Raw genomic sequence first — 25,000 nt, 5'->3', positions numbered from 1 at the left:
TGTGTGTGTGTGTGTGTGTGTGTGTCCTCAGATAACCTTTAGACAGTGACCCAGTTTGACTTTCTGCAGTAGCTGGAAGTGTTTCTGCAGCTCAGGATGAATTTGGGGCGTCTTATTGTCAAGTGGCGATATCCGCATTATGTATTTTTAATCAGTTAGAGGGAGTGTTGGTGTGTTGTAGTTATTTCAGACTGGTTTTGTTCATGAAGATGGCTTTTTCACCCTGGAAAAATAAATAATGTGTGCTGTTTCTTTCAGCCTTGGAGGATTCAGGCTTTTTTTTTTTTTTTTTTTTTTCTCTTTAGATTACCTTAGCCAGAATTTCTTTAAGACGCTTCTGGGTTTGTTTTCCAGACCAGTTTTGTTCCAATTCAAATGCATCCTGTAAGTCAGCTGGTGTGTTTAAAGCCTCGTCCACACTGATATATTTTGGTTTGAAAACGCTTCTTTTTCTCTCTGTTTTGGGCGTTTTTATTAATGAAAACAAAGCTTTGTGAAAACGCTCTCCAAAGAGCGCGTGTTGTAGTGTGGACCATCAAAACCGAGGTATTTAAAAACGAGGACGTAAGTTTAGTCATGTGACACATATTGTACCAATGGATATTCATGTTTATAACGGTATTGATACTGTTATGTGCTATTCACTTTCATGTTGTTGCTAAAATATGTTACTTTGCTCACTCTTCATATCGCAGTCCTGCAAAGATGACAGAATTTACTCACATTTGCTGTCCTGTGGAAAAACATGAGAGCAGTTTTAGTGTTTCAGACCAAACATATAATAGTGAGTGAGTGCGACCTGGTGAATCAGTGAATGCTGAGATATTGTGCCAAATAAAATGATCTTGTCAGAAGAATTGCACACTGAAATGTCGGAAAACGTCTGAAAACGCGAGTGTGGACGGAGAGCATTTTTAAATGAAAACGCTGTGTTTTTTTTAAACGTAGCCTAAGGGTGAATAGTTTACACACACACACACACACACACACACACACACACACACACACACACGCATCTGCGAGTAATTGAAATGCATGGTGTCCCATAAGCAGTGCATGTTAACTCTTCATCCTCTTCCTCTGTGTGTTCGGTGCATTCGTCCAGATTAATGACTCCATTAAGGGGTTAAGAGCAGGACGTGCTCCACGACCTCAGTCACACCAGACATTAGTGCAGAGAGAGCCATGCACGCCTCATATAATGCAGGGGCGAATAATAAAATGCAATTAAATTATGCAAATGAGACAGAAAACCCTACACGGTCTCAACCATGTGTCCATGGTCTTACACACACAGGTTTTGTGAGTTGATCTTTAGCATTGGTCAGGCATGGAAACGCCTTCAGTAGAGATGCATTTGATTGCCTTCTGGATTTTTCTTTTATATTTCTATACAAGAAAAGCCAGAGGAAGGCTGATTGCCTGAAACATTGCTCATTCAAATATCAATGTGACGTTTTTAACCCTTTAAGTAGTGTGTGGGATTAATTTTGTTGTAGTGTTTCCAATGCACCTATTTGGGTGTGCAAGACCCTATATATAAATGTATGTTTTTTTTTTAGGTTTATGTTTATATTAAAAGAGGTTCTGCTTTACCTTTTTGCACACTGAATCCTTTAAAGGGATAGTTCACCCAAAAATGAAAATTCTGTCATCATTTACTCACCCTCAAGTTGTTCCAAATCTGTATGAGTTTCTTTGTTCTGCTGAACACAAAGGAAGATATTTGGAAGAATGTTTGTAACCAAACAGATCTCGGTCCCCATTGACTACCATAGTATATTTGTTTCCTACTATGGAAGTCAATGGGGACTGAGATCTGTTGATTACAAACGTTCTTCCAAATATCTTCCTTTGTGTTCAGCAGAACAAAGAAACTCATACAGGTTTGGAACAACTTGAGGGTGAGTAAATGATGACAGAATTTTCATTTTTGGGTGAACTATCCCTTTAAATGCAAAGTTGCTTGTATTCGTGACAAACCCTAGTAAGTTGTTTTCTTGTCTAGTGACTAAATAGTCAAATGCCTTCTAAGAAAATATCCTAACAAGCGTAATAACTGATCAGAAACACCCTATATAGGCAGCAACTTCTTATACCTCACTAATAGTGTGCAGGGAAGCAGTAAATTGATCAAAAGTGACAGTAAAGACATTTATAATGTTACAAAACATTCTATTTCAAATAAATGCTGTTCTTTTGAACTTTATATTCATCAAATAATCCTGAAAAATCTAAAATATTAATCAGCACAACTATTTCCAACATGATAATAATAATAAATGTTTCTTGAACATCAAATCATCATATTTGATTTCTGAAGGATCATGTGACACTGAAAACTGGAGTAATGATGATGAAAATTCATTTTTGATCACAGGAATAAATTACATTTTAACATATACTTAAATAGAAAACAGCTATTTTAAATTGTAATAACATTTCACAGTATTACTGTTTTTACTGTATTTTTGATCAAATAAATGCAGCCTTGGAGAATAGAGTAGACAATAGAGGTGAGTAGAAAATGGAGTAGAATAGAATAAAATAGAATAGAGTAGAAAATGGAGTAGAATAGAATAAAATAGAGTTGAGTAGAGCAGAATAGAACATGGAGTAGAATAGAATGAAATAGAATAGAGTAGACAATAGAGTAGAACATGGAGTAGAATAGAATAGAGTAGAGCAGAGTAGAAAATGGAGTAGAATAGAATAAAATAGAGTAGAGTAGAGTAGAGTATAATATGATATTTAAAACTAGTCTTACTTAGCCAAACCTTTAAAATGTAAATACTAATTGTTGTGGATTGTTCAGATATCGAGTGTCCTGCTGTCAGATGGATGTTTATCCCACTTGATTCATTCTTGTGTGTGTGTGTGTTTCAGGATCAGGAACAGTGTAAGTGTGTGTGGAGACAGCGAGACCCTCTTCATCACGCGCTCAGTTCATGGATATTCCCCTCTGGACAGGTCAGTGATGAGAACAAACACTGGTGTTGTGTTTGCATGAAAACTGCTCTTTTGTTGGCGTTCAGTCATTGTGAGGTTTCTGTCCGCGAGGGTTCCCGTAAGACGGATCAGCTAATATCCCGCTCGGCCCTCTGGGGTGTTCAGACTCTCGGATCCCTCACAACGTTTCTGCGCGTTTGAGTAATTGATGAATTGCAGTGAATATCTGGACAGGCTTCATTTTGTCGCCCTCATTGGCTGCTTAATAACTGTAAATAGGCTCAAATCTCCCTGCTTTTCCACGCTTAAATTGGAGTAACAAGGTTATTTTTAAATTAAGCACATTTATCAAGCCACCAGGAACTTGTTTGCAAACTTAAGTGGTTATTACTTGGCCTCAAAACCCAATTAAACTCACTTTTTATGCACTCTCTCTCTCTCTCTCTCTCTCTCTCTCACTCACACACACACACACACACACTGTTTTAAGGGCATTTATGTTGACTTGATATTTCTATACTAGAATAAAAATTTTTTTTTTTTTTTTTGGTTTGTTGTTATTAATTGTGTAAACTAGGGATGTTGCCATACCAGCATTTTAGTAGTTGATGAAATTTCATTCAATTCTCTTTGATATAACTGCAAAAACTAATATGCTATTTAGGGTTATTATTGTTAACTAAAACTACAACCATAAAAAATACTTGGTTTCCAAGGCACCATTTCTCACTTTTTGTTTAATTTGAATGGAAGTACAAAAATAACCAAACTAAACTATATAGACATATATATATATATATATATCTCCACATATATCTTTTTATTACAAAAACACACATCAAAATTACTAAAACTTTACCTAACATTAAAATGAAAATAGAAAATCTAAAAACATAATGTTATTAAAAATGTTAGTTTATACAGTATAATACTAAAATAAACTTGATGCTATCGATCATGCTTTATTTAAAAGGTTAAATTATAGTCTATATAATATATATTCTATATAGTCTATATAGTCAATTTTATTAGTAAAAAATTGCATACATTTCTCAGTTAATAAAACATAATAAAACATAGTTTTGCAGTAACAGCACTGTATCTTTGTCTTCATCAGTTTGAGACCAAGGTAGTGGTGTGTTTGACATGCCTAGTGCTAATGCTTTGCATTTTTATTGCAAAAAGAAATATATTCTACTTAAGTGTGATTTTACGCATCACTTGTTATGAAACAAGTTCAAGTATATGTCACAATCTCTGTGTTGCTTCGCAAACACCTTTTCTGTGTACTTGTGAATGATTCTGACTGAACGTACTCTCAAAAACTTTGTGTGTGTGTGTGTGTGTGTGTGTGTGTGTGTGTGTGTCAGGATTGATGGTGTTGAATATCTGTCAGCAGGCAGCAGAGCTTGATTTATATTCCTGTGTTGTATTGACTGCTGTGTTTATAAGGAAACTCCAGCATTTATTCATGAAACTGAACTTCCACAGCCTCCTACACACACACACACACACACACACACACACGCACACTGAGGCTGCTCATTCATTCATAGCTCAGAAAATGACTAAAACCTATTGTAGTATCGAATTTGTCTCAGATGCTTCTCCTCAAATACATTTGTAGAATTAAAAGCGAACGAGTCACCAGTCATCATCCAGTTAGAGTCCAGAGCTGTGAAATCAATGTGTTTGAGCTCAGGTATTGTAGCCGTTTGTCTATAATAACTGTTGTATTGGAGTTTATTTATTATATGTTATGTATTTGTTTATTATTATTAATTTTCCTTTTATTATGTAGTATGTGCGCATTTATGTACTTATTTAGTTCCTTATCATGCACCTGTCAGGTAAGGAATGTCTCCGCATATGGGCGGAGGAAGTGACATGAAAGAACAGATGTTTGGATTTGGGAATGGTGGATTTTTCGATTTGTTGAAATTCTGAACTTAATTTAGAAATGTTAGGAAAATAAAGCTTTTGAAATGAAGACTGCGTGCAAAATAGCTAATAATTGTTCCCTGAATCCACGGCCAACATTGAACAGTAAGTGTTGTTTCACTGCAGTGGTTCAGGCCCACTGACTAAAGAAACTTTATTAAAATTATGGTGTAAAACTGTACATTTCTTGTGTGTTACCACTGCTACTTACCAACTCTGGAAATAAGCTCTGTTAGAACAGCAGAATAAAGCTGTAGTGTGACGATATTGTATTCTGAATAGGTAGCGCTTCGACATTAATACTGAAGCAGAACTTGTTAGCACTTCATCTATAATTGAAATGGTTTAATAACAGTATTTGGTTACGGTCACACTTGAATTGGTTACAAAATAGATGTGAAAACATACAGATAATTGTACCCAGCAGGAGTGGAGAATGTTACCTGAGAGAGAGAAAAAGAGTAGCTTTAGAAAGGAGAAAGAAAGGCTTGCAGTGTCTGTGTGGAGGAGTGGACGGAGAGACTCGCTGACGGAGGGGTTTTTCTCTAGAGTCCATTAGAGGGCCCCATAAATCTGCAGAGAGAGAGAGAGAGAGAGAGAGAGAGAGAGAGAGAGAGAGAGAGAGAGAGAGAGAGAGATTCCTCATTCAGCCCAAAGCTTTCTCTCGCTCACTCTGTTTTAATCTAGAGAAGGCAGAGGGATGGAGGAGAGGGAAACCCCTGATGGTGTCTCACACACACACACACACACACACACACACACACACACACACACACACACACACACACACACACACAGGTGAAACTCTCCTCCTGAGTCACTCACCTGTTCATTTATTCATTCTGCAATCTGACATTTTGTTCTGTTCTGATAGAGTCCACTTATAGTGTTAGTTAATGATTTTTGTACCAAGAACAGTCTAATTTGGATTCTCATGATCGTTTCACCCCTATATTTTTAATTAGTCCCTTTTGACTTGTTTTCCAATAAAAATATTTTTTTTAAATCCTTCAAATAATATCAATTTACTTAGTGAGTTTTGTATCACAGCACTGACATGTTTTCAAAACCCAACAATGCAATTTACTAAAAGTTAATAGCACTTAATATTTACAAGTTTTGTGAACTCAATAACTGATTATATTAAGCATTATTCAAACTGAATGAGTTGCTGTAGATTCTAGTTTAAGTTTCTTTATTTTTATTTTTATGGAATGTTAGTATTTAATATACATTATGTATCTGTGCACATTATTACAGATTAATTATTTTTTAAATTCATGTTAGGGTTAGGGTTAGTCTTTCTCTTAATCTTTAATCACAATAACTTCCCCTACCTCTTGCAGCTCATCTCTTCTCTTCTCTGATGACGAGGGCGGGGCAACCTGTCAATCACATGAGATCAGCCAATAGCAAACCACAACCATCCAATCAATTCCCCATGAATGAAATCAAGCCCCGCCCTACATTAGTTATTGTTCCAGTGTTTTACTCTGATATACGTCACAATAGAGAAGAAAAGACTAGCGCAACTTCGATTTCGTGACGAGTTTAATCCAATAAAACCTGCAGTATTTTATTTGATATGCACATTTCTAAGGCCTATAAATGATCAACCTAATCTACTTGCATACCTTCTGTCATCTGATATACTTTTTTTTGTGAATAAAAACCTTTCAGTATAATTGTAAAAACATCCCGCTTCAACTCGTGGTTCACATGTTTTTTTACGCTGTGAAATTTTTACTGATTTATAAAGTAAAGTCTCTTTCCAAGTGGCATTAGTACATACACTATTAACTATGAGTTAATTACTAATGAATTAGTTCTTTCTCATTTTAATTTGAATGGTTTTGCCCAATTCAGTTTTAGCTACACAGTTTAATTTATATTAAGAAGGTTCTCTATACCCATCATAAATATTGTTTTTAAACTTGAATGATGTAAGACATTTTCTCAAATGAAATGGGTTAACTTAACTTGTTGGGTTTTACAGTTACTGACAAAATACACTAGTATTAAAGCTGCGTTTTATTAAAACAAACGTGTTTCTGAACATGAAAGTCTTCCGTTTTGGAACGACATGAGGGTGAGGAATTAATGACAGAAATTTCAGTTTTCGGGTTGAACTAAGCCCTGTTGCTTCTCAAGTAGATGCGTCTCGTTTCAAAGAGATTTCTCTGACTGTTAGAATCAAACCGGCTAGTTATGCGTAAGTGTTTTGGAGAGGAAGTTTAAAAGCACATTTTGTACCGTCAAACTCTTTTATGTCAGAAAAGCAAGAGCTCTTTCCTTAAAGAGTCTTTTTGGCGCCACATCACTAGTTAGCTTCCTGATTAAAACGCGTCAGACGTCTCTGTCTGAAGGCATCCGATCTGATGTGAAACTAGTTTAGCTGGTCAGCCAGAGGGACTAGACTTCTCTAGCGGATATTAGCATCTGATCACCACTGGCGTTTGCACTTTGAGTAGTTTTCTGTCACCTGGGTTCAGCCTCGGCACCATTTACACGCTTCAGAATGAAACTAAATTCATCATGGTGTCATGTTCCCAGTGATGGAGCGATTATTGGATCTAAGTGCTCCAAATGTGACAGACGGACTTCCTGTCTGGCTCTCAGCTCATGCATTCATATATAGTCCTTATTATGAGATGCACCACGTTTATCCTGCTTCAGCTGTCTGCGTATGCAGTTTCATGACCCAGATTGTACAACGGAGGTTAAGTGGAAACCGAGCATGCCAGCAAAATCTTCCCTTGAACAAAGGTAGAGGTGTTCATTTAAATGATATAAAATGGATGTATATACAGTATATAGTGTCTGATTTGGCCTCTGGTGTCTGGGGAAGCCCCCTCAGTGTTCAGTGAGGCGTGTGGCAGTCGATGTGTGTTTGCATGCCTGGCACGGACCGCGGCCAGAGTTGAGTCGCGTAAACATGAGCGCCGGCAGTGTTCATCAGTGCTCTCCGGTCACGCAGTGTGGCAGATCATGTTCACTGTGACCCGCTACACGCTGACCTCCTGACCCGATACAGACGGAGCTGACCGGTAACAAGCAGCCAGCGCTTGACGTGCCACACACACCAATGCAAACAGACCGGCAGTCCTGCTAGTGCAGCAGCTCTCTCTGTGAACATCATACCACCGCTATTCTGTATTACAGTCCATTCCAGTCCATTCCATTCCAGTCCAGTCCATTTTATTCCATTCCAGTCCAGCGCATTTAATTTTATTCCAGTCCAGTCCAGTCTAGTCCAGTCCAGTCAGTTTCATTTCATTTTAGTCCCTTTCAGTCTAGTCCAGTCCAGTCAAGTCCATTCCAGTCTAGTCCAGTCCATTTTATTCCATTCCATTCCAGTCCAGTCCAGTCCAATCCATTTAATTCCAGTCCATTGTATTCCATTCCAGTCCAATCCATTTTATTCCAGTCCATTCTATTCCATTCCAGTCCAGTCCATTTTATTCGTCCATTCTATTCCATTCCAGTCCAGTCCATTTCAGTCCATTCTATTCAATTTAATTTTATTCTAGTCTATTCCAGTCCATTTTATTTCAGTCCATTCCAGTCCATTTTATTTCAGTCCATTCTATTCCATTTCATTTTATTCTAGTCCATTCCAGTCCATTTTATTTCAGTCCATTCTATTCCATTTCATTTTATTCCAGTCCATTCTATTCCATTCCAGTCCAATCCATTTTATTCCAGTCCATTCTATTCCATTCCATTCCAGTCCATTTTATTCCAGTCCATTCTATTCCATTCCAGTCCAGTCCATTTTATTTCAGTCCATTCTATTCCATTTCATTTTATTCTAGTCCATTCCAGTCCATTCTATTCCAGTCCATTCTATTCCATTCCAGTCCAGTCCATTTTATTCCATTCCATTCCAGTCCAGTCCAGTCCAGTCCAATCCAGTCCATTTCATTTTATTCCAGTCCATTCCAATCCATTTCATTCCAGTCCAGTCCAGTCCAGTCAATTTCATTTCATTTCATTTCATTTCATTTCATTTCATTTCATTTCATTTCATTTCATTTCATTTCATTTCATTTCATTTCATTTCATTTCATTTCATTTCATTTCAGTTCAGTTCAGTTCAGTTCAGTTCAGTTCAGTTCAGTTCAGTTCAGTTCAGTTCATTCCAGGTCAGTCCAGTCCAGTCCATTTTATTCCAGTCCATTCCATAGAATAGAAAATAACAAAATAAATGTAAATGGTATTTGCCTGTGCAAAGCATCATTACTCCAGTCCTCAGTGTCCTTCCACATGATCCTTCAGAAATCATTCTAACATGCTGAGTGCACACGCAAGTTGCTTTGTTTGGCTTCAGTCTGTTCCCTTAACTGAGCCTGGTTTCTCCCAAGGCAATATTACTGATTTGACTGCACTGAAAATATTTGAATGGAAATGAACTGATGACATCACTGTTTTCTGCACTATGTTTGCATCATTGAATCATTATTTTCCTGTTAAGCTGCTTTGAAACAATCTGTAGGCCTATTGTATTAAGCGATATAAAAGTAAATGTGTTGACTTGACTATATGCACATGGTTGTTAGGATGTTTCTAGGGTTTTCTGGGTCATGTTTTTTCTGTTACAGTCTTGGTTTATAATCGTGTGTCCTCAAACTCAACAACTCCCCCTGCTGGATCTCTTCTGCACATGCTCAAACTAATGCCTAATTGAGTTCCTGCACAATCAGGAGCGAGGTTTAAAACAGCAGATCTCAGAGGCTGTTAATGCTGCAGACAGATGTTTCATGTTCTCCAGAACGTTCACAAAATCATCCTTCACACAGCCATTTTTATAACGACGTTCACTTTCAAAGTTCTGCATTTTTAGCTTAAATGCCTCACAAGCACAAATTAAAGACACATTTGGCTTTTTCATTGTTGCCGCTGGTAAGATCAAGACAGAATGAGCCAATCATAATCCACTTCAAAAGAGCATGCAATTTGATTGGACGATAATAGAGCCATGCAAATCAAGCTTCTTAATTGCTAACGCAGTAAGCGATCATTTAGCAGATGCTTTTATCCTAATTGACTTGCTTTAATGAATTACTTGACCAGTTTCCCTGAAAAACATGGGGTTAAATTACCATAAAACAGAATTTGCAACCTGTTTAACTTCTGTACTGTGACATTTCAGAGTCCTGCAGGACAGGATTAATTTTGGATCGTGAAAAGTCTGCGTTTCGTAGTAGAGAAACAGCGGAAGCGCCCATTGGTTAAGATTCAAGCGGCCTTGATGACATCATCTGACAAGGAAATCGTTTCAGAGGTGAAGAAGAGTTTGTTTTGATTGCGTGTTGCTGTTTATGGTCATTGCCAGCAACTGAGATTCAGTCAATACACTTCTTCAAACCAGAAGCAATCAAGTTTTTTTTTTTTTTTTTTGCATGTGATTTAGCATTTTATCTCTACTGTTATAAAACCTTGCATTACCTCACTCCAAGCCCCGCCTTTATAGAAAGGGGCGGAGCTTGTCCTCCATAATCTGTCATCTGATGTTGAGGCGTCTTTGAATAATACCCAGAATGCAAAGCAGAGGGTTGGTGTTTCGTTAAAACACCTCGACGCCCACCGCGGCGGGCAATTAGTCTCTCGACGTGGGCGCGACTTGAAACTCCTGAACCTTTTCGTTCTCCAATCACGGCTGATGGATTGAGCCGACAGCCGCCAGCATCTGGCTGTTAGCAGGCTCGAGCGTCGCGCCCCAAATGCCGCGCTGATTAATGGCCGCTGCCCGCAGTCAACAGAGGCGGAAATTAAGCGTTTGAGTTTAACTGTTACATTTGTCTGAAGAGCGCGAGGGGTTGAGAGGCATTTGTCAAAATACGCCACGGTGAAAGTTGAAAGTCCTCCACTCGAGGAGTTATAACGGCGTGTAAACACCTGGTAAACATCACAAACAGTGGCTGAAAAACTGCATTGTGTATTATGGATATTGTTGGCTTTGACAGTTTGCTTTTGTTCCTCTTTTGGATAAAAGTGTCTGCTAAATGTAAATTAAGTCTCTTTAATTTCTCCTTGTCTAGTTTCTTCTCGACAGCAAAATTCTAAGTCTCCTGCATTTCAGGTAGTGTTGTTGTACTCCAGAGAGTCAAGGTCATGGTCTTGTCTTGGTCTCGACCACATTTGTATTTGGTCTTGTCTGAGACTAAGAGGACTGTGGATTTTATTTCAACACCACAGCTGCGGGGATATCACTCAATTGCCGGTGCATTGTCTGATTTATTTAGTAATATTAGTAATGCGATTGGTTGTAAAACTTCAGATGCAGTCAACTTATTTCTAATTTGATTTCTTTTGTTACTGATGTGCCAGGTCAAAAATCAAAAAGGCATTGTCAAAAATGTCATCAAAATTAATATAAATGCCCACTAAATTTAAAATATGAGTGCAAAAAATGTGTTTTAGAAATTGATTTTATATTATAACATATAAGATAATTAAGGAATATCATGAGCAAAAGAGACGTTTTCACAAATGAGCATAATTGCAAGTCTTGCCATTCCCTGGTCTTGGTCTTTGTCTTGTCTTGGTCTCGACACTCCCTGTTTTGGTATTGTCTTGGTCTCGACACACACTGGTTTTGGTCTTGTCTTGGTCTCGACACACACTGGTCTTGGTCTTGCATTGGTCTCGACACACACTGTTCTTGGTCTCGACACTCCCTGGTTTTGGTCTTGTCTTGGTCTCGACACACACTGGTCTTGGTCTTGCATTGGTCTCGACACTCCCTGTTTTGGTATTGTCTTGGTCTCGACACACACTGGTTTTGGTCTTGTCTTGGTCTCGACACACACTGGTCTTGGTCTTGCATTGGTCTCGACACACACTGTTCTTGGTCTCGACACTCACTGGTCTTGGTCTCGACACTCCCTGGTTTTGGTCTTGTCTTGGTCTCAACACACACTGGTCTTGGTCTTGCATTGGTCTCGACACACACTGGTCTTGGTCTTGCATTGGTCTCGACCAGGCCCGGATTGGGTAATCGGGAGAATCGGGAGAATTCCCGGTGGGCCGCTTCACTTTTGGGCCGGTCGAGGATTTATTTATTTTTTTTTTTTTTTTTTCACATTTCAATGTCACGTTAGTAACATTACACGTTCCGCCTTCTGATACTGCAGCGCGCAGTCTCTGCATGGGTTGTACCATGTGAGGGAGTTCTCCCCTCCCCTACTACAGAGTTGGTTGGGTCCACAGCCAGTCTTTTCCAAAACGTTTTTAGGTAGGCTACTGCGGCCGCGGGCCCGCGGCATCGCCGGCGCCTACCGATAGCTGGGCCGGCCCTACCGTAACGGTACGCGTCAGGGAGGATGGATGGGAGGAAGAGGCCAGGAGGTATGGAAGCTTGTTTCGGCCACAGAATAAAACATTTTAAAAGATAATTGCGACTTTTTATCTCACAATTGCGAGTTTACATCTCGGAATACATCAGAATTGCGTGAAATAAAGTCTCAATTGCGTGTTATAAAGTCAGAATTGCAAGATATAAAGTCAGAATTGCCTGAAATAAAGTTGCAATTGCGTGTTATAAAGTTAGCTTTGCGAGATGGTCAGAATTGCGTGATATTAAGTCGCTTGCGTGTTATAAAGTCAGAATTGCGAGATATAAAGTCAGAATTGCCTGAAATAAAGTTGCAATTGCGTGTTATAAAGTCAGCATTGCGAGATGGTCAAAATTGTGAGATATAAAGTCGCAATTGCGTGTTATAAAGTCAGAATTGTGTGAATTAAAGTCGCAATTGCTTCTTATAGTCAGAAATTGCAAGATATAAAGTCAGAACTGCGTGAAATAAAGTTGCAATTGCTTCTTTTTAAAGTCAGAAATTTAGAATTGCAAGATATAGTCAGAATTGTGTGATATAAAGTCGCAATTGCTTCTTATAATGTCTAAGTGAATTATTATTTAACCTTTACATTATTTCTTGAACTATAGTATTAATACAAACTACACAATAGTAATAGCTGAACTGTTGCTTCATTTATCCAAATTGGAAAAAGTGCTAATTTGGAATTCCACCATGGAAAAAGTGGGCCGGTCTTGGGCCTGAACTCCGGCCCTGGTCTCGACACACACTGGTCTTGGTCTTGCATTGGTCTCGACACATACTGGTTTTGATCTTGTATTGGTCTCCACACACACTGGTCTTGGTCTTGCATTGGTCTTGACACATACTGGTCTTGGTCTTGCATTGGTCTCGACACTCACTGGTTTTGGCATTGTCTTGGTCTCAACACACATTGGTTTTGGTCTCAACACACACTGGTCTTGGTCTCAACACACTGGTCTTGGTCTCGACACACACTAGGGCTGTCTAAAAAAAACACATACATTCGAACTATTCGAACATCTGGTTGCGCATTTTGTCAATGACGTACATTACGTCAATAACAGGACAAATTAATACAAAGAGACATAACTACTTGTATAGGTCGTTTATTTAAGTTTAAACATATTTGACAATGTATTACCTACACAAAAACAAGTAAATCAACTAATGGCCAAGACCGCAGACCTCACTCTCTCTCGCCCTCACCCTCACCCTCATGCTGCGTTCACACCAAACGCGAATAGAGCGTCTGGCGCGAGTGATTTCAATGTTAAGTCAATGTAAAGACGCCTTTACGCGCGTCTGGAGGTCTTGCGGCGCGAATGAGGCGTCACGCTCTCCGCGCGTAAATTTTGCTTCAAACTTTTGCTTTTGACGCGCGAATGGATTCAAAATGTTCAAGAGTCCAACTAGACGCGGTAGACGCGAATCCGACATTGAACGCTCTGAGCGAGCTGTGCTGTGGTAAACATGGAACTTTTCCTTGACATGAAACGGTAAATAATCAAACCAGTGGAAGCCTGCAGTGCATGAAACTGCTGTATCTAACCTACCTTATTCATGCAATATCTATTCAGTCAGTACAGTAGCCTACACTTTAGAAAAACTTTAGTTTTTAAACTTTCTGTTTAACGTTAACGCCTTCTTCCTGTGACCTGTCCCTGACCCCTCAGGCAGCGCGCCCACTCGCAAAGCAGACAGCCGCGCCTCTGCTACCGCGGGCGTTTTTCCACATTCGAATATTCATTTTCACATTCGAAATTCTGTTTTTTAAAACTATTCGAATATATATTCGAATTTAGAATATTCGTTGACAGCCCTAACACACACTGGTCTTGGTCTTGTATTGGTCTCGACACACACTGGTTTTTGTCTTGTCTTGGACTCAGTTTAGGTGATCTTGACTACAACACTAATTTCAGGTGTTTCTCTTGAGGTATAGACCCCAGTAATCTCACTTGTGTCTTCTCTAGAGTTTCAGAAGAGATCTCACCAATGCCTCAAACTGTGCTTAGATTAGCTTAGAAACCAACGTTTCCAATCAAACTAAGTGATTCATTAGTAATTGTAAGTATGTGTACTGTTATGAAAAGTATGATTTTAGCACATTTTTGTACGTTTGCGTAGTTTTGTATTGATATGAGGTTGATTTTATTGCTTAATCAGTAAAACTAATTAAATGTTTAATGCTATCACATTTATTTTTACAACTTATTATATTTATATACTTTATATATATTTGATATAATATAATTTATATAATTATTATAGTTTTAATTAGGTTTTGTGTGATTTCTTTTGCCGTATTCTTTGAACTCTTTTTAAATATAGGTATGTAATAGTATATTGTAGATACAAATAACATTTATGGATGGGGCTAAAAATACTGATATAATAGGAAAATATAACTAAACAAATTTATATTTATACACATTTTTATGTTTTTGCAGTTTGCATATGCGATTACTTTTATTTTAGATGCTGCCATTTACATTGTGTTTCGATGTACATGCAAATGTACAAAAAATGCATGCAAATGATATGTATGAATACCAATGACCTCAGAATCAAATGTTTCTCATCAAATCCTCCCTCGATCAAATGATCTGAGCTGCTATTGGCATTCATTTTACTGTACGGCACCTTCTGAATTTGAGTTTATTTTTATGCCTCAAGTTGATACGTAAATGAGTCCTCCATTAAGAGCGAGGACAATCTTCCTCTGGGTAACTTTACTGGGTTCGTTCAAGCGCTCTAAATGTGAAACGTGAGGATCGGCTTTTCCCCAGGACTCACGAGGAAACGGATACCCCGATATCACGCCAGCGTCAATCCTCAGGAGCGGCTCGGGTCGTTTCATCTGTGGTTGAAGCGGTCGGTCTCGTGCACTTGTCCCGTGGTGCCCGTCTGACCTTGACTGACTCTGATCGGTCACATCCACACGGGCTCCGGCCTGTGGTTCTGGGGTATCTGGGTTTCCGCTTGCAGTGTTACCGAGCCCGCGGTGGATCCGTGCCCGGGACTTTGAACAGACTAATGGTTACAAGCGCTGGCTCGGGTCCACGTGCTGCCCCGCAGGCCCTGCCTGAAGAGCTGCTGGATCAGTCGATAACACACAATTTAGAAAATCAGCCAAGTTTGCAGAAAGAAAGAGCTAATATCGGAAATAAAGACGGATACATAATCTGAGGCTGGGGGACTTTTTCATGCGCAGAGAGTTATTTGTTATCCGGAAGCAGCGCTGAAACGCTTGGACGTCTGAAGCGTCGAAAGCACCGCTGACCCAAGCTCTCTCTCACTTTAGCGTCGATGGAAATCTAATTGCCCGACAAACGATCAATGGAAAGTAAATTGGTTTCTGTGTGAAAGCGAACATGTAATAAGCTCCGAGCTGCTTTAATATGTGCTGCTTTTGCATCTTGAATCATGCTGTTTTTTTTAAATGGATTCCTGTATGTGCTCGTCCTCCATCACTCACTTTCTCTCTCTGATTCTCTCTAAAGCTCGATTAGTCCTTCAAACAGGGCGATGTGTTTTTGTCTGAGTGCTTGCAGGTGTTTGCGGCATCCTGATCAGATATTTTAAAGCGATAAGGTGCTGGGGGGTTGCTGTCTGTAGTCAGAGATAAATGGTGTTGTTAGGCACTGCATGCATTTTTTTTATTATAAATATGTCTAAATATGAGTAATTTCTAGGTAAATGTGCTACATTGTCATGAAAATATTGTACTAAAATCTAAAAATAAGCGTAATTTTCTTATGCAAAATATCTATATATTTTTTTCATTTCTGTTCTTTTGGTGTGAAATATGACCCTAGATGTGTCTTAATGCATATGATTTTCTATAGCTTTGTATGTTTCTAAATGTGTGCATGTGTGAATATTACTTTGTTTTAGATGCTGTCAGTATATTCATATTGTGTGTTTTAGTGTGGATGCAAATTGGTCAAAATAAATGTAAATATTATGTATATGAATACTAATGAGCTCAGGCTGAATCAGCAGATCTGCTATTTTGTGAACATTAAAAAAACTTTCATTGAGCACGACTTAGTTATATTCTGCTTTGCAGGGTTGTGTGACATTCAGAATTAATTTTTTAATTGAATTTGAATTGATTTATCAAACAGAACACAGAATTGACATTAAAAATTGTAATGTAATGAAGTAGAATTAAAATGAATTCAAATAAATGACTGTAATTTTAACTAGAAAAGCAAAGTTTGACAAGAAAAACTTTTGGATGTTGGCTGGACAAAGCGTCCCGATAGATAGATGAGCATGAATCCCAGCGCAATGCAAATTTCATATTTGACAGCTGTTTTAGGACAGAAATGTTAAACGTTCGACAAAACTTTTGTATAATTTCACCATTTTGAATTGAAAATAGGCCTAATTTACGTGATTCATGTAATTGTAATGTATAGTAACTGTCCATGTGAAGAAGCCATGCTGTGAAAATATTGTTAATGAATCTAATAAACTTAGTTGCCTAGCTTTCCTGGTAGCCTTCAGTAAATTCACTTATCTAAGAAAATGATTAATAAAACATAAATGTCAGTGGACCATATGTTTACTTTCTTCACTGACACAGACGGAAATGAAAAGACTATCAGTCAAAGCTCAGCTTTAGGAGAGGAAGAGACAGGGCAAGATAAAGAGACTGAGAGAAAAAGAAAGGGTGATGGAGACGAGAAGAGAGCAGGTATTGGCAAATTATCTACTGCCCACTGACTTGTTTTTAAAGCTGTTTCTTATCCATTTTTTGGCCTTCAAACGTCTTAATTTACATATGTAGAGCAGAGAAGTCAAAACAATTTCTTTGGGGAGCAGATATATATATATATATATATATATATATATATATATATATATATATATACACTCACCTAAAGGATTATTAGGAACACCTGTTCAATTTCTCATTAATGCAATTATCTAATCAACCAATCACATGGCAGTTGCTTCAATGCATTTAGGGGTGTGGTCCTGGTCAAGACAATCTCCTGAACTCCAAACTGAATGTCTGAATGGGAAAGAAAAGGTGATTTAAGCAATTTTGAGCGTGGCATGGTTGTTGGTGCCAGACGGGCCGGTCTGAGTATTTCACAATCTGCTCAGTTACTGGGCAGTCAGATTTTCACGCACAACCATTTCTAGGGTTTACAAAGAATGGTGTGAAAAGGGAAAAACATCCAGTATGCGGCAGTCCTGTGGGCGAAAATGCCTTGTTGATGCTAGAGGTCAGAGGAGAATGGGCCGACTGATTCAAGCTGATAGAGGAGCAACTTTGACTGAAATAACCACTCGTTACAACCGAGGTATGCAGCAAAGCATTTGTGAAGCCACAACACGCACAACCTTGAGGCGGATGGGCTACAACAGCAGAAGACCCCACCGGGTACCACTCATCTCCACTACAAATAGGAAAAAGAGGCTACAATTTGCACGAGCTCACCAAAATTGGACAGTTGAAGACTGGAAAAATGTTGCCTGGTCTGATGAGTCTCGATTTCTGTTGACACATTCAGATGGTAGAGTCAGAATTAGGCGTAAACAGAATGAGAACATGGATCCATCATGCCTTGTTACCACTGTGCAGGCTGGTGGTGGTGGTGTAATGCTGTGGGAGATGTTTTCTTGGCACACTTTAGGCCCCTTAGTGCCAATTGGGCATCATTTAAATGCCACAGCCTACCTGAGCATTGTTTCTGACCATGTCCATCCCTTTATGACCACCATGTACCCATCCTCTGATGGCTACTTCCAGCAGGATAACGCACCATGTCACAAAGCTCGAATCATTTCAAATTGGTTTCTTGAACATGACAATGAGTTCACTGTACTAAAATGGCCCCCACAGTCACCAGATCTCAACCCAATAGAGCATCTTTGGGATGTGGTGGAACGGATATATATATATATATATATATATATATATATATATATAGAGAGAGAGAGAGAGAGAGAGAGAGAGAGAGAGAGAGAGAGAGAGAGAGAGAGAGAGAGAGAGAGAGGATAGATCTAGACAGACAGATATATAGATAGATAGATAGATAGATAGGATAGAACTAGACAGACACAGACACAGACACAGACAGACAGACAGACAGATAGATAGATAGATAGATAGATAGATAGATAGATAGATAGATAGATAGATAGGATAGAACTAGACAGACAGATAGATAGATAGATAGATAGATAGATAGATAGATAGTTAGTTTCTTTGAATTATAATTAAAGAAATGTCTCTTCCTGCCATTCAAATTCTAATTCTAATTCAACTTCTAGTGACCAGTTCAGCTCAAACACACAGCCATGAATTGTCCAGCTCAGAATTTTGCTCACTCTATTGCTTTATTGCTCTCCAAGTTTTGTTTGTTTTCAAATCCGCTCCTAAACTTTAGATGAAAAAGTGAGCTGTGGATGGTCATTTTGCATGTCAGTCATGTGATCTCATCTACTGTAAGTGGGCGGTTCTCGAGCAGATTAATCTGTAATGTGAGCTAGACCTCATGCTAGTATGACAGCAGTGTCACCACACAGATATCTGTGATCCGTCTGCTGTCGGTTCTTCTTTATCTCCATCTTTCTTCTTTCCAGTCATTCATCAACTTTAGCATCCTCAGATTATTCATCAAAGGTCGTCAGTCGATCAGATTAACGACAGGTCGCTGTCAAGAAGCGCGGTGTTTGTGTTTTATCTGCGCGTGTCGAGCGAGAGGCTCGTAACCATCAGCGTTTGGCATCTGTCTGTCTGTGTCAGCATCATTGTTGTAGAGTAACGCTTCGCTTGCACAATCTGTGATACCATTAAACACAACATGGCAGCCGGAGCGTCGGCAGATTGTTCCCATCTCATTACGGAAAGTTTCCTCGTGAATGCGGGAGGGAAAAGATCCATGCGGTCCGGCGGTTCAGTTTAAGGCCACTGAGGTCAAAGCGTTCGTCCTCTCGTGCTTTCTGTTCTTTCACCGAGTCTGCTATTATTTGGTCAATTATTACGTTTTTGGCAGCCTACTTTGACTACTAAAAGCAACTTATAGTTAATCTTAAAAAACTTGCTTAAAAATGAATTATTTAAAGGATTGGTTCACCCAAAAATTTAAATTATGTCATTAATTACTTTAATTCTATTAATAAAAAAAGACTTAAAAAAAAAAAGTTTATCTTCATAACAGAAATGAAGATATTTTTGATGAAATCGGAGAGCTTTCTGTCCCTTTCTATCCCGCTTTATATGATGAACAGATTGAATTTAGGATTTTATTCACATATAAACATTGATTAGCAAACATAAACAGAAGCTCAACCAAACCTGTGTAACACTAGAATGAACCTCATTGGTTCTTGCTCAAACGTGATGCGTAACACGAGAATGAACCTCATTGGTTCTTGCTCAAACGTGATGCGTAACACGAGAATGAACCTCATTGGTTCTTGCAGAAGCTCAAACGTGATGCGTAACACGAGAATGAACCTCATTGGTTCTTGCAGAAGCTCAAACGTGCTGCGTAACACGAGAATGAACCTCATTGGTTCTTGCTCAAATGTGATGCATAACACGAGAATGAACCTCATTGGTTCTTGCTGAAGCTCAAACGTGCTGCGTAACGCGAGAATGAACCTCATTGGTTCTTGCACGTCAAGCGAACTCGCAAAATTATGAATCTCTTCAGAAAATTTGGACTAAACCGCTCAATTCATATGGCTTAGTTTTACGATCTCTTTTTGAACTTTTTGAAGCGTCAAAGAGTCAGTTGTGTAGCTGTCAACGGATGGACAGAAAGCTCTCAGATTTCAGCACAAAGATCTTCATTTGTGTTCTGAAGATGAACGAAAGTCTTACGGGTTTAGAACGACACGAGTGCAAGTAATTAATCATTTTCATTTTTTGGTGAACTATCCCTTTAAGGGAGTAATGGAGCTTAAAACCAGCGAGGATCACAATTAGTTGAAAAGATGCATCACTCAAGCAAAAGTTGAGTAAAAACCTTTTCCTGCAGCACATTCTGATGTACAGTAGTACGCCCGTCGATAACGGTTCTGGCTGTACTTTCAGTAATGTACTTAATTCGAGACCCTCATAACTCATCTCGTGCGTTCCTGTCGGCACGGGACTAATTATTCTGACTGCAGGTCTTCAGTGAAATCTCGTGCACAATGCTTGATTTGAAGCTCTAAAGCATCATGTGACGTACGAGAGCGACTGAAAAAGCTTCTCCCCGGTGAGTGAGATAACAGAACGCGTCTCTCTCCGTCTGTTTTAATGCAGTTCTTCCTGAGGGACGATCAACAGGTGATTACCTGTGTCAGGTGATATATATAACCTTCGCTCCTCTGAGAGGAAAGAAATAGGGCAGATGAGGCTCACAGATGGTAAATACTAGTTAATCGTGACCTCACGGCTACATACACAACAGCACTGATAGAAAGTGAGCTCACATTTACAGTTGCGTCCGAGTTTTAGAGGCTTCGTACACAGTTGTGTTGTTTGTGTGTGTGTGTGTGTTTCTGGAGCGCGAGTCGTGTTTTCTTGCTCCTGTTCTCATCGCACATTCATCACTTTGACATCGGCTACTTTCCACCACAGAGAAATAGTGCAGTCAGCTTTTCCTGAGAGGAGAGTGTGTGTGATGGAAGTTTACTGCATGAAGATGTTCGTTTGTGCTCTTTTGAGAGGAATTGTCAGGAGATTCTGTGTGAATCACGTTCATGCGTGTTCTGGAAATAATGGAGCAAATGCACGCGTGTGTAAATATGTCAGTAGTAACCGTGCTTTGGCGCCAAATTGATACTGAAATAAAATACCTTTGCTAGTGTTTATATAGTGTCAGCAGCCAGGACATCTTTATCAAGTTCATGTTTTTTGCATATCTGCACATTTGTGCATTTGTTCCATTGTTTACAAAATGGTCATATGAAAGCAATGTCCTAAGTTGACAGATGTGTCTGAAGTGAATATAAACAAAATATGTAAATATGTTTCAATGTTTAAAGCACATGTCAGCTGTTGCACCAGTTATTTTCTGTAAAGCTACTTTGGAACAATATGTATTGTGAAAAGTGCTATACAAATAAACTTGAATATTTAATTCATATACCTGTCATATATATCATCGTTTTATTTTTTAATTTTTAATTTAATTTTTAATTTAGTTATTTATTTTTTGATTTAATGTAATTTTTTTTTTTTTCTAAAAACGTAAATAAACCTGAAATCAGCGCAAATTTTTTTTGGGGAAAAAATTCATAATCCTGAAATCAGCTCAAACATTTCTTTGTTTTGTTTTGTTTATTTTTGTTTTGCTTTGCTTTGCTTTGCTTTATTTATTTATTTATTTATTTATTTATTTTTGCTTTGTTTTGTTTATTTTCCTCAAACAATAAATAATCCTAAAATCCAAATATATATATATATATATATATATATATATATATATATATATATATATATATATATATATATATATATATATAAAAAATTTAATTCAATTTTATTTTTGAAACAGTATTGCTTCATCTTTATCTTTGATCTATTTTTGTCTGGTTTTATTTTTTGTCTAAAAAAGACAAAATTTTGTCTATTTTGTGTCTGTGTGTATATATATATATATATATATATATATATACAGTGGGTACGGAAAGTATTCAGACCCCCTTAAATTTTTCACTCTTTGTTATATTGCAGCCATTTGCTAAAATCATTTAAGTTCATTTGTTTTCCTCATTATTGTACACACAGCACCCCATATTGACAGAAAAACACAGAATTGTTGACATTTTTGCACATTTATTAAAAAAGAAAAACTGAAATATCACATGGTCCTAAAGTATTCAGACCCTTTGCTGTGACACTCATATATTTAACTCAGGTGCTGTCCATTTCTTCTGATCATCCTTGAGATGGTTCTACACATTCATTTGAGTCCAGCTGTGTTTGATTATACTGATTGGACTTGATTAGGAAAGCCACACACCTGTCTATATAAGACCTTACAGCTCACAGTGCATGTCAGAGCAAATGAGAATCATGAGGTCAAAGGAACTGCCTGAAGAGCTCAGAGACAGAATTGTGGCAAGGCACAGATCTGGCCAAGGTCACAAAAAAAATTCTGCTGCACTTAAGGTTCCTAAGAGCACAGTGGCCTCCATAATCCTTAAATGGAAGACGTTTGGGATGACCAGAACCCTTCCTAGAGCTGGCCGTCCGGCCAAACTGAGCTATCGGGGGAGAAGAGCCTTGGTGAGAGAGGTAAAGAAGAACCCAAATATCACTGTGGCTGAGCTCCAGAGATGCAGTCGGGAGATGGGAGAAAGTTGTAGTAAGTCAACCATCACTGCAGCCATCCACCAGACGGGGCTTTATGGCAGAGTGACCTGACGGAAGCTTCTCCTCAGTGCAAGACACATGAAAGCACACCTGAAGGACTCCAAGATGGTGATAAATAAGATTCTCTGGTCTGATGAGACCAAGATAGAACTTTTTGGCCTTAATTCTAAGCGGTATGTGTGGAGAAAACCAGGCACTGCTCATCACCTGTCCAATACAGTCTCAACAGTGAAGCATGGTGGTGGCAGCATCATGCTGTGGGGGTGTTTTTCAGCTGCAGGGACAGGACGACTGGTTGCAATCGAGGGAAAGATGAATGCGGCCAAGTACAGGGATATACTGGACGAAAACCTTCTCCAGAGTGCTCTGGACCTCAGACTGGGCCGAAGGTTCACCTTCCAACAAGACAATGACTCTAAGCACACAGCTAAAATAACGAAGGAGTGGCTTCACAACAACTCCGTGACTGTTCTTGAATGGCCCAGCCAGAGCCCTGACTTAAACCCAATTGAGCATCTCTGGAGAGACCTGAAAATGGCTGTTCACCAACGTTTACCATCCAACCTGAAAGAACTGGAGAGGATCTGCAAGGAGGAATGGCAGAGGATACCCAAATCAGGTGTGAAAAACTTGTTGCATCTTTCCCAAAAAGACTCATGGCTGTATTAGATCAAAAGGGTGCTTCTACTAAATACTGAGCAAAGGGTCTGAATACTTAGGACCATGTGATATTTCAGTTTTTCTTTTTTAAGAAATGTGCAAAAATGTCAACAATTCTGTGTTTTTCTGTCAATATGGGGTGCTGTGTGTACAATAATGAGGAAAAAAAATGAACTTAAATGATTTTAGCAAATGGCTGCCAAATAACAAAGAGTGAAAAATTTAAGGGGGTCTGAATACTTTCCGTACCCACTGTATATATATATATATATATATATATATATATATATTGGAAATGTTGGCTTAATTCAGAAATACTGGAAAGCCATTGTTTTAATTATTTTATTTTTTATCATACTTCACTTTGTCAATAATTATATTCATATTTAACCTTTGAAAGTAATGGAGTGTGTTTAATACCATATTAGAATTATTTTTTTTTTCTGTGGCATTGAGAATCGTGAAATTTCACTAGCATTGTTGTTGACTACTGTTGTAAAGTTTTTCTTTCCTCAAAGCAGGACCAGGAGACGTTGGGATAAGCAGAAGTGATTTATTTGGATCTTCGCTGTGTGTCGTCTGTAGTGTTCTTCCAAGTCTAACTCAAACATTATACATTGTAGGTTATATACCTTCCAAGAGGGAGGGACTTACATTGAGGTTGAACAAAGCATTAAAATGAAGTATACAGGTTTAGGTAAAACACCCTAGACTGAATGTCTGGCCAATCCTAATTCAGTCAGCATAACAGTCTATTGCAGTGCAAATTGCATAGACGAATCATTCGTGTGCTAATCCCATCAGTCTGAGTGATACTGGGACTCAAAGAGCCATTAAAGACAAAAGGTGCGTCTTGGGGCTACTGGCTCGAGCCATTAACGACAATAGGGTGAATTATAATAGAGAAAACAGGTCTGGCAGAAACTGTTGATACCATTATCCTAACCTAACCTTAAAATGCTAACTTCAATGTACTCAACTTTTATTGTTGCAAACTAAATTAAACATTTAATAAATTTGTAATCCAACACTACAGACGTTTCGGTATCATGACAAACCTTCAAACCTGTTTAACTCGCACACCAATCACCTGTGCGTTCGTGTGTGTAACCATGTTAAAGCTGTGATGCTCTGTCTTCAGTGTTTTATAGTGTTTTATCTAAATGAATCAGACAGAGTGATTGAACAGCATCTGCTGCAAATGTCAAACATGACTGAGCAATGGCACGTCAGACTCTTTTCAGAGCGTGTGTGTGTCTGTGTCTGTGATCGATTCACCCTTTGTGTCTCTTTCAAGTCTTGCTCAGTTTTTATTGAGTGTGATCTATCACATGTGTGTGGTTTGTTGCACCAAAAACTATAGTTGTAATCTCTGACCGTTAAACAGACTTCTCTTGATACTGCACCTTTAAGACTATGTTGTTTGTGAATGTCTAACGTCAGTATATTGCTGTTGTTCATGTTCACACTGTTGGTCAAATACTGAATAAGTATTGATATTTAGATGTGGATGGTCATATATGTTATTGACCTCTTGTTATGGTGATGTCATAATGATTTTTCAGCAGTTTAGTTTAAGTGTTAATGAACTGGAGAGGCAGTTTTGAGCTCTGATAGCTACAGTATGTCACATCAAACGTGTTTCATTTCAAAACCGAGTGAGAAAAATCACTTTTTAATCGCACGTTAATGTATGTAGAACAGTATTGAGCAGCTGTTGTTTAACTGTAGAGTTTCGGCTGACTACAGCAAGATGCATGAACAAACGTCT

General features: G+C 38.5%; 1 protein-coding gene across 9 annotated transcripts in view; it reads left to right on the top strand.

Moving 5' to 3' along the window:
* The window catches only part of rbfox3b (RNA binding fox-1 homolog 3b), a 309,370-nt gene that overhangs the window by 121,631 nt on the left and 162,739 nt on the right, over window positions 1-25,000 (top strand). For all 9 annotated transcript variants that reach the window (XM_084387722.1, XM_084387715.1, XM_084387713.1 and 6 more), the window contains exon 2: window positions 2,887-2,970. In XM_084387722.1, coding sequence (XP_084243848.1) covers window positions 2,949-2,970 — 22 coding nt within the window. In that variant the 5' untranslated portion in view covers window positions 2,887-2,948. The remainder of the gene's footprint in view (window positions 1-2,886; window positions 2,971-25,000) is intronic.

This window comes from Rutilus rutilus, assembly GCF_951802725.1.
Source record: "Rutilus rutilus genome assembly, chromosome: 1".
NCBI classification, from domain to species: Eukaryota; Metazoa; Chordata; class Actinopteri; order Cypriniformes; family Leuciscidae; genus Rutilus; species Rutilus rutilus.
The sequence above is the reverse complement of the archived record's forward strand: the minus strand, read 5'-3'. Positions and strand labels throughout refer to the sequence as shown.